At 49.1% G+C, this 10708-nt stretch overlaps 1 protein-coding gene across 3 annotated transcripts in view; it reads left to right on the forward strand.

The window, feature by feature from the left end:
- The window catches only part of Rab11fip3 (RAB11 family interacting protein 3), a 78850-nt gene extending 71892 nt beyond the window's left edge, over window positions 1-6958 (forward strand). For all 3 annotated transcript variants that reach the window (XM_005349056.3, XM_005349058.2, XM_026780247.1), the window contains 6 exons: window positions 1761-1901; window positions 3521-3602; window positions 4279-4416; window positions 4616-4771; window positions 4911-5051; window positions 5139-6958. In XM_005349056.3, the coding sequence (XP_005349113.1) occupies window positions 1761-1901; window positions 3521-3602; window positions 4279-4416; window positions 4616-4771; window positions 4911-5051; window positions 5139-5252 (772 nt within the window). In that variant the 3' untranslated portion in view covers window positions 5253-6958. The remainder of the gene's footprint in view (window positions 1-1760; window positions 1902-3520; window positions 3603-4278; window positions 4417-4615; window positions 4772-4910; window positions 5052-5138) is intronic.
- The last annotated feature ends 3750 nt before the right edge of the window (window positions 6959-10708 follow it).

Here is a 10708-nt window from a genome sequence, read left to right on the forward strand (position 1 = left end):
AATGGGTCTAGGCAGTTTCTTTATTAATAAGAAATCACTCCCACATCAACACCCTGTTTCAAAAAACAAGGAGGTGGGAGAGGGGGAGCTGGAGAGATGGCTCAGAGGTAAGAGCATTGCCTGCTCTTCCAAAGATGCTGAGTTCAATTCCCAGCAACCACATGGTGGTTTACAACCATCTGTAATGGGGTCTGGTGCCTTCTTCTGGCCTGCAGGCATACACACAGACAGAATATTGTACACACAATAAATAAATAAATAAATAAATATTTTTTAACAAAAAAAAGGAGAGAGAGGTAGAAGAAATGAAAAGAAACCAAGGAGTTGGAGATGCTGCACTTGCTCCTCATGCAGAGGACTCAAGTTCAGTTCCCAGCACCTGTGCAGCAGCTCACAGCTGTTTATGACTCCAGTGCCAGCATGTCTTACCTCGTGGGCACAAGGCACACACGTGCACACTTGCATACATGCAAGCAGAACACACATGCACATAAATCTTTAAAAAAGAAAGGAAAGGAGCCAAGTCTGGGGTTGTTAGCCTATAATCCCAGCACTTAGGAGGTGGAGCTCTGAATGTGGCTGAGCTTCCTAGATGGAGCCCGTGCTGCTGTTCTTCATATTCCCTGCCTGTCTCCAAGTGACCAAGTAGTTTCTGTGCTGAGCATTGATTGTCAGTTTTTAGCTCTGAGGAGTGTGTGTGTGTGTGTGTGTGTGTGTGTGTGTGTGTGTGTGTGTGTAGACTGAGGCAGTTGGTTCTTTCCACCCTGTTGTTTCTGGGACTCAAGTTCAGGTAGGTAGGCTTGATGGCAAGCACCTTTAGCTGCCAGGCCATCTTGCCAGCCCTTCAGGGGAATCCTAAAGCTCTGTCTATAGTCTCTTCTTTCCTCATCAGCCTTAACTTCCTTTGGTCATAGTAGATACCCTCAAAATTTAGTCTTCATTTTCCTAATCTCTGAGCGTATCACTCTGCCCCTTGCTGGAGTCAGCCCGGAGTCTGTGTGTACCGAGCAGGCACTCTACTTCTGAGTCACACTCCCTGACATTTCTAAGAGTTGGGGTTTTGTTGTTGTTGTTTTGAGACAGGGTTTCTCTATGTATCCCTGACTGTCCTGGAACTTGCTCTATAGACCACACTGGCCTTGAACTCAAGGATCTGCCTGTCTCTGCTGGGATTAAAGGTGTACACACCACTACACCAGGCTTTAAGAGTTGTTTTTTAGTCTGTTCTCCCCTTAGCATGACATTCTTATTTTCTCATACACCAGAAAGGAGCTAAGGTGTGCACACTGGGGCCGTGGCTTTTTCGCAGCTGCGGGAGGGGCTGGCAGTACTTCCCTCAGAGATTGATTACCTATGGCCATCTCTGTCTTCTGCGGGAAGCTGGGGAAGAGGCCAGAGCCTCAAGCCTAAGCAGGGCTCTTCTTTAAGTGATCTTGGAGGGGACTCGGTACAGAGCGAACCCTTCTCTAGGCACAACTCCATCACAGCCTTTAGGGTCCACGTGTACCAGGTGTCCCCACACTCTAACTGTGCTGCCACTGAAGTCTGCAATTGCCTCAGCAATGCGGACTTCTGTCACACTTGCTTTCTACAGGACGCTGTGGCCCTCAGACCCCAGCACTTTCTGGCTCTTTCTTTCAGGCCTCCCTTGTCTGAGTTTGTGGTGGCCTCCCTGGGACAGCTGCTAGCTGGTCAGTGCACAATGGCTCAGAACAAACTTGGTCTACCTTACAGATATATCTCCTCCCCTTTGCCCTTAGAGCCAATGCCCTGGAAGAGCAGCTGAAGGAGCAGGAACTCAGAGCCCAGGAAAGGGTCCTGGAAGAAACCAGGAAGCAGAAGGAGCTCCTGTGTAAGATGGAACGTGAGAAGAGCATTGAGATCGAGAACCTGCAGGCCAGGTGAGCAAAGCTCCGGAGCAGACAGCAGAAATCCAGTCTACCTGGGAGGCAGAAGGAGAAGCTTAGTGACAGCAAAAGGTCTACTCATCTGGAAAGATGCCGAAAGCTTCCTTTTTAATTTAAAATTGCATTACTTTATTATGTGTTTGTGTATGCATGTACACAGGTGGGAAAGTGAGGAGGACAACTTGTAGGAACTGGTTGTTGCCTACCATGTGGGTTCTGGGAATTAAACTCAGGTTCAGTTGAACATAAGGCCAGCCTAGGAAAGACACCTCATGCCCCCACTCCCAAAACATCAGCTTTTATTTTAAGAGAATTTGGTAGAATGACTTTTGTGTTCCCTTGGAACTGACACCATGGGTGTTTGGTACTTTAACAGTCACACTCCAGGGGAAACTGATAACCAAAATACCCATATACACTTACACACTGGAATTGTGCCAAAGGGATACTGGAGCCAACTGAAAGATCTTCCAGTGACCAGAGCTGCAAATGGCAATGGTAACAATCCCATGGGAGGATAGCCATGGTGTAAATGAGATGGGCAGGAGTCCCGAGCCACACAGTCAGTCTGTAGATAGAAGACAAGAGTCTTGCTTCCAGCTTAGCTTCCAGAGAAATACCAAATAGTGTCTGCATACACCCCTCTAGGAGCTTGTGTAGGGTCCTTCTCTTGGGGTGTAAACTAAGGGACCAGCAGAGATATATACCTAGCAGGCACAGCTTAATCAAGTAACCCATGATAGTACTGGGTGTCAGGGGAGTGTGACAAGGACCTCACTATAGAAAAAATTTTCCTAAGCACATCCCCCAAAGTCTAAACACCAAAAACTAGTTTGAGGCACATCCTGCAGAATATATGTCCAAGACTACCACAATATGATAATCTGGGTGAAACACAGACCATGGGATAGGAATATAAAAGACATAAGGATAATGTGTGAAGTCCTAGGCTTAGTGGAATGTGTGCATTGATGTGATTATCAGTGTATGGGTATGGGTTGTGATGTCCTACCAAGGAAAAACAGAGGCTTGACAGTGTACACAGCCTTGCTTTTCTTTCTTTCTTTTTTTTCTTTCTTTCTTGTTTGTTTATTTGTTTTTCGAGACAGGGTTTCTCTGTGCAATTTTGGAGCCTATGCTAGAATTCGCTCTATAGACCAGGCTGGCCTTGAACTCACAGACATCTGCCTGCTTCCCCAAGTGGTGGGATTAAAGGTGTGCACCACCTCCACCCGGCATCTACAGCTTTTCTATAAACCTAAATTTCCTAAACCCAAAGTGCCTTTAAAGCCATTGTGGTCAGTGCAAGGTAACACATGCCGTGCTCCCAGCATTTCAGAGAGAGAAGCTAGAGGATCAGTAGTAATTCAGGGCATCCATGTCTACACGGGAAGGCTGAGGCCAAACTGGGCCCCATCATACTCTATCTCAAAAGACAAAAACAGACAACAAAAAAGCTGGGTGGTAAAGTAAGAACTGGCCATGGCATTTGGGATTATTGTGATTCACAAAACAGCTCCCAGTGAGTGAGTATTTCTCTAGAGCTAGGCTTTCCTTGTCCTGTGGAGGCACAAGTTAGGGGGAACAGATCCTAACCTGTTCTTGTGTCCCAGGTTGCAGCAGCTAGATGAGGAGAACAGTGAGCTGCGGTCCTGCACACCTTGTCTGAAGGCCAACATCGAGCGCCTGGAGGAGGTAAGATGTTGGCTTGGCACTTGTGGGGAAGGTCCTGCCTAGAATAAATGCTGTCCTCTACCCTCTGCCTGACACATCCACACAGTATGGAGCCAGGACATGTGGCCATAGCCTTCCAAAAGGGAGGCAGGGGCAGGTTGGCAACACTTGGCCCTGCTGTGCTCAAATATGAAGGAGCAGCTGTTAGACATTTGGCCCCACCCAGCGTTTCCGCTCTCCCACAGACCTAGGATCTGCAGGCCCAGAACCCACACTGTCTACTCATGTCTGAATTGGCGGGAAGACAGTCTTGCACACCAACAGGCAGAGGCAGTACTGTTAGCTTCTTTTCTAGTTTTAACTGAGAGGCCACCCTCCAGGCACCCTCATAGAGTGCCTATGGGAAGGTCTGAAACCAGAATATTTCCAGCCTATTTAGGCTCTGACTCCTATAAACCAGAGGAGGAACAGGATAGAAGTGCCCCATAAATACTGGGCTAAATCATGGTCATATGAAGGTCCTCTGACCGAAGGCAGGGCAGCTTTGACAGAATGACCGTAAATCACAGACAGTCCTACCATGGACAGTGGGAACCACAATGTCACTGGATGGTCTAGAGCATAGGCCATTGAGCTAGGCTGCATGTACCAGTAAAGCGGTGCCGCTACCCGTCCATGCTGGTGTCTATTTTTACAGGAGAAGCAGAAGATGTTGGATGAGATTGAAGAGTTGACACAGCGGCTCAGTGAAGAACAGGAGAATAAAAGGAAGATGGGGGACAGGTTGAGCCATGAGCGGCACCAGTTCCAGAGAGACAAGGAAGCAACTCAGGAGGTGAGCAGGGCCATTTGTCCCTTCCCGTGTTCCCATATTGTCTGATGTTGCTGGCTTCCTGGTGGAAGCCAGGAACCCCTTTTGTTTACTGACACTGTGGGCACTAGTATGCAACAGCCTTGCAGCCTCTTGGAGCACAGGTCAGCACCCTCCCAGGAGAGGGTGGTCAGACCAGCTAGTGGTTGTGGTTGCCTCATAGCTGATCGAGGACCTCCGCAAGCAGCTAGAACATCTGCAGCTCCTCAGACTTGAGGTGGAGCAACGACGGGGCCGCAGCAGCAGCCTGGGCCTACAGGAATATAACAGCCGTGCAAGGGAAAGTGAGCTTGAGCAGGAGGTCCGCAGGCTTAAGCAGGTATGCTCTGCCTTTCCACCTACCCTCAGAGGCTTCTGGGGTGGCTGGCATGAGAGGGGACACCAAGCTGGGGTCCTTCCTGGCAGGTCCTTGTCCCAGCAAGGGGTGTGGCCCAGTGTGACACTGCCATGTCCCCTAGGACAACCGCAACCTGAAGGAGCAAAATGATGAGCTAAATGGGCAGATCATCACCCTCAGCATCCAGGGTGCCAAGAGCCTCTTCTCCACATCCTTCTCTGAGTCGTTGGCTGCAGAGATCAGCTCTGTCTCCCGAGATGAGGTGACTCGTCCTGCCTTTGTATACCCCTAGGCCTGTTTTTCTGCGCAGGTCCCTTGGTCTCCCTTTACTGACTCTGCTTTTCTGCAGCTCATGGAAGCGATCCAGAAGCAAGAGGAGATCAATTTCCGCCTGCAGGACTACATTGACAGGATTATTGTGGCCATCCTGGAGACCAACCCATCCATCCTAGAGGTCAAGTAGGACATCTTAGCCCAGTTTGGGCTGAGGATAGACTCCACAGCACCCCAGAGTGGCCAAGCCGACCAGCAGGTCCTACAGCTTACCAAGCCTAGAGAGTGTATGGGGAGCCCTTGCGCAGCTGGACTGGGAGAGTAAAGATAGGGGCTGCAGAGGGCAGTACTGAGGAAGAAAGGGAAGTCCACAGCAGGTGAGGAGTGAGGCTGGGCTCCCTGGATATCAGGAAGCCAGGGCCTCCCACCACAAGCTCACCTAGCCAGCCACACCCATGTCTCCTCAGCAGAATACAAATATGTGGGGATAGTCTCTCAGGCAGAGTGGGCCCCTCAATGGCTCTGGCATACCCCTCTTCCTGCTATGCAGCCCTGTTAGGAAGAGGTAGAAAATGAACCCTCACCTCAGTTGCTGCCTCTCACTCATGTTGACATGGTGCCACCCAAGCCTGGCCATTCCCACATGGTTTGCAAGCTGAGGATCCACAAGTTGGACATAGACGTGGTAGTCCTGGAAAGACAGGCAAAGATGGCACCCCTTAGGTCTGGTCTGTAGCCACAGGCCATCTATTCTCCTTGTGCTGCTCAGGCCTTCTCCTTCCAGATGGGCTTCCATTCACCTTCGGACCCAAGGCCTCCAAGCCACACAGCCATTATCTGGCCAGACCCTCGCTACAGTCACTCGTCAGCTCTGGTCCTTGTGGGGCTGGGGCAGCTAGTTCCTGCTGACTGTGGAACTTACTTCTGGACTGGTGAACACCCCCAGGTGCAGGTGCTGCTTCTCCTCAGGTGTGGCCTACCCTGGCTCCTGGACCCACACCTCCTCAGGCTGACCGACTGACTGCCTTGGGATAAGTTGACATTTCCCAGGCAGTAGTCTAGGCCTCTGGAACAAAGTTTCCTTCTCTGCTTTTGACTTAAAATCCTTGGGTGTCCCCCAGGAGTCATTTTGCTGGTGGGTAGGTGGACGAGGCTCTACACAGGCCCAGAGACAGAGAAAGGCTTGCTGCTTGCCCTTGCACCACTCCAAGTGCAGCTCAGGCCTGAACCCTGAGCACTAGCCTGGAGTCTGGGCGCACCATGTGAGACCACACACCATAGGCTGTGTGAGTGTGAGTGTGTGTGTGTGTGTGTGTGTGTGCGCATGCATGAGTGTGCACACAAGTGTGAATGTATGTAAGCTTGTGCCCACACATGCTGCCCTGCATCCCTTCACTGCCTACCCCTCCCCCACACCTACCTTCTACACTACGGTTTAAGATATTGCCTCGTATTGTACATTTTGGGGAAAGCCTTGTGTGTAAATCAGTGTAAACTTGGAGGAGAGATTTTTCTATCATGTAGAGTAGGTATTTTTTATAGACTGAAGGTTGATCAATTTTTTAATACTTTCCAGAGAGAAAACTATCTGTGTATACATATGAAATATATATATATATATATATGTATAATATATCAATACTGGAGCCCTGCCTTTCTGTGCCCAGGTCCAAGTCCTGTATAAGGGCTTGTGGCCTTCTCTGCTGTCTGCCCTGCAGTTCTCACTGTAAACACAGGTCTCCAGGAGACACTGGGAAACACACCAATTACCAACTTGCTCACAGCTTCTGCTTCAGCTCCCGGAGAAGTAGCTCTTTCTCCAGGGCATGGAAGGATGGGAGACCAGCAGGATCCTGTCCCATGTGTCAGCCATGACAGATTAAAGCTGTTACCGCACACAGAGGCTGGCTCCTTTCTCCACAGGGGTGGCAGGGTGGGTGGTTATGGGCCTGGCCTTTGTTTCCCTAAGGATTCTAGGGAGGTGACATTGGACATTTAAGTACAGACCATGGGAGACCCTTGGTTCTCTGCCTTGATCAGGTTGTGCCATCCTGAGGCTCCCAGAATTGCTCCTCTAGGATGGGCTACTTCCTGGGCAAAGTCTGAATCCTGAAGTAGGTAGCTCTACTGGGAGTCATTTCTAAAGGCAAGGTCCCAGTGACCTCCAAACAACTCCTTACTGGCAGGACTTGTGCCCTGAATACAGCCCAAGAGGGCCACAGTGGTCCTCATTTGAGGTTGGCAAATGGGCAGAGGGGGAAGTATTGGTGTGGATATCACAAATCTCTGGCGCAGTGCTCTTACCACTGGACTGCACATCCTATGTCTTAGAGGAGCCACTGTGTAGTGTGTTCAAGGATGAAATATTCAGAGCCTTAGAGAGTGGGAGGAGGAACAGCCCCAGGAGAAGCCAGCACACAACACCAAAGCAGGGAAGAGAATAGGCAAAAGCCAGAGGGCAAGTGTGACTCAAAAGTCAGTCTGAAGGGCTGAAGAAGTTCTGAAGACTTGGGGTGTACTCCGGAAGTACTGACGGGTATCACCAGAGCAGCAAACCACGGGCATTTGATTGGTACCAGCAAGGCCCTAGGAGAAGCTGGAAATAAGGAGGACATCACCACAGCCTTGTGGCTCTGCAACTTGGTTTCCAATTAAACATGGTCTAGTCAACCCCCAGTGGAAGATTCTGTAGACACTGAACCCCAGAAAGACAGTTCCCCATTTGGGATATAGTGGAAAGATCACACAGTTAAAATGAGTTGTTATTAGAAACATTCCACTCTGGACGGTGGTGGCACACGCCTTTAATCCCAGCATGAGTTTGAGGTCAGCCTGGTCTAAAAAGTGAGTTCTAGAACACACAGAGAAACCCTGTCTTGAAAAAAAAGAAAGAAAAGAAACATTCCAGAAAGAGCTGCCCAAGAATTTCTTGTAAAGAGCCTAATGCCTAGAGGATAATTTCCGAAGTTGGTAACCCCTAGCAGGCTCCTCACTGTACCTCTGATGGTGGGGGATACAGAGGGAGTGGCCACTGGGGCTTGCCAACTCTTGGTTCTGCAACAACCAGAACTCTCTTCCTAAGGCAGATCCTTTCTCCGGCTGACTCCTGAATTCGCTCTTATCTTCCAGTGTTGGTCAATTCTCTACTAAAAACAGCATAAACAGGGTGGCTAGAGAGATGACTTCGGGATTAAAAGTACTGACTGTTCTTCCAGAGGTCCTGAGTTCAATTCCCAGTAACCACATGGTGGCTCACAACCATCTGTAATGAAATCTGGCTCCCTCTTCTGGCCTACAAGCATACATGCAGCAGAACACTACATACATAATAAATAAATTTTAGAAACAAACAACTTAGAGGCAGGCAGATCTGTGTGAGTTGAGACCGGCCTGTTCTACAAAGTGAGTTCCAGGACAGCTAGGGCTATTACATAGAGAAACTGTGTCTCAAACAAAACAAAGCCAGGAGGTACTGTTGCACATCTTAATCCCAGCACTTCTGAGGCAGAGGCAGGTGGATATCTGTGAGTTCAAGGCCAGCCTGTTGAGCTAGTTCCAGGACACAGAGAAACCTTGTCTCAAAAAACAAAATAAAATATCAGCATAAATGGAGCTTGGCTTCTGCAAATTTAAATTGACATTGGCCTTCCTGACCATCCCAGGGCACACCCACTATTGGTGAACCAGGAAGGAGCTTTACAACCTGGATAGAACCCAGAGCAGCTGCCTAGGCATATCTTCCCTGAACTTGCTGGCATTTTGGAACCTAGAAGAAAACCAGAACACAGTAGGACTTTTAGCCAGGAACCTCCGTTTATGTTTACCGTGAGGTTAATGTTCTGATTTATGTCACTTATGGAAGTCAGAGAAACTTAAGTTTTAGACCAGACTGGCTGGGCTGCCAGCCATGCCTAAGCACATGAAGATTCCTGGGGACTCATCCATTGGGGATTTTTGACTCTGTAATAGCTTCTGAGTCTCACTAGGCTTAGGGTTTCATACGTGCTAAGCAAGCACTCTCACTGAATTATATCTGCAGAGTACACTTTTATGATTACACCTTTTTGTTTTTTATGGAGACAGGGTCTTTGTGTGGTTTGGATTGTCCTCAAACCACTATGTAACTGAGAATGGCCCTGATCTTCCTATCTCTACCTCCCAAGTATTGGCAAGCATAGGTATGTTCCACAGCCCCCCCCCCCCCCACACACACAGAATCTCACATTCTAGTCCTGGCTGGCTTCAAACTTAGAGATCTGCGTGCTTCTGCCTTAGTGCAAGTGATGTGGTTACAGGCACTAATCATCATGTCTCACCCCTCTACTTTCTGAGACAAAGCCAATTGATCATGCTGGCCTTGAACTTATTTCCTAGCCCAGGCCAACTTTGTATCTGTGACCCTCCTTTCTCCACTTCCCGAGGAAGACTAGGCACCAATACCCAAACTAGGTCCTTTTTACTTTACTGCTATGTCCCTAAATCCCAGAACAGCGTGGGGTCCCATCTGCTCAAGATTCGGGTTGATCTGTGGCTTCTGTCCCTACAGAAGTGTCCCTGCCCTTCTTGACTCTGACAAGCTGTCTGTTGTCTAACCACTCACCAGGGTTCTATCTTCTGGCCCATACTACACTAGCATAGATCAGGGCTCAGCCAACAAACTGGGATGCTCCAAAGTCTGCTGGTGATCTGCAGGGTTCCTCATGCACTAAGGATGATCCATAGTGACCAGAGATGCTGCAGAGTGTGTCCTGGATCCACCTAGCTATTCCTCTGACTCAACCATGAGGCTCACCTACTGATGTCAGTCTAGTCAGGCTTCTGGATGAATGATCCATCTTGCCTCTTGTCTATCTTCTTATATAATGCCTGACTCACCGAGGAGGCCATAGAGTGACTGCTCATTGCTGAGTTAGCAGTAACTTCAAGCACCCTGTCAGGGGGTTCAACCCCACTGCTTCTCTTGGAGTGCTCAGATGCCAGATTCTGCTCCATTGTTGCCAGAATGTGATGTCTCCCACATTGGACAGGTGTCCCCACACAGCATCTTGAGTTCAATGGCCTCTCTTTAGCTTGATGACTTCTAGAGCATAAATGATTTCCCAGAAACATGACTAAGTACCTGTAGGCCCTACTGAGCTACGCTCAGGCTTTCTGGGTCCTGGGGCAAATGTCACCCAATCTCATACAATATCCAGAATGCAGAACATCCCAGGGACTTCTTTGTTTCCCTTTACTATGTACGTTCAGCTCTGCAGCCTGATTCTTAGGTCATCTTTGGGTTACAAAGGACAAGTAGCTAGAAGTAATTCAGTTACTTCTGGTAGCCAAAGGGCCCTAAAGGGAAATACCTTGGGGCTTCTTGTGAACATCACTCCTAGGACCTGGGAAGATATCTCAATTAGATGCCAGTGTTCCTCTAGGAAAAGAGATGTGTCTATCTGGCACACGTAAAAAGGTCCAGCACGATTACTGCTTCAGACCACTGGGACAGAAGCCAGAAGTCACTGAAAGGTTGGGAGAGGTGGAGAGCACTTCATGCAGCCAGGCTGGGCTGGATCACCTTCTGACCCAGCGCCACAGATAACCTCCTCAGACCTTGTACAACCGTGACCGAGACTATCAACATTGGCCCCTGGCGCAGTGAGG

This window comes from Microtus ochrogaster, chromosome 7 (assembly GCF_000317375.1).
Source record: "Microtus ochrogaster isolate Prairie Vole_2 chromosome 7, MicOch1.0, whole genome shotgun sequence".
Classification (NCBI taxonomy): domain Eukaryota; kingdom Metazoa; phylum Chordata; class Mammalia; order Rodentia; family Cricetidae; genus Microtus; species Microtus ochrogaster.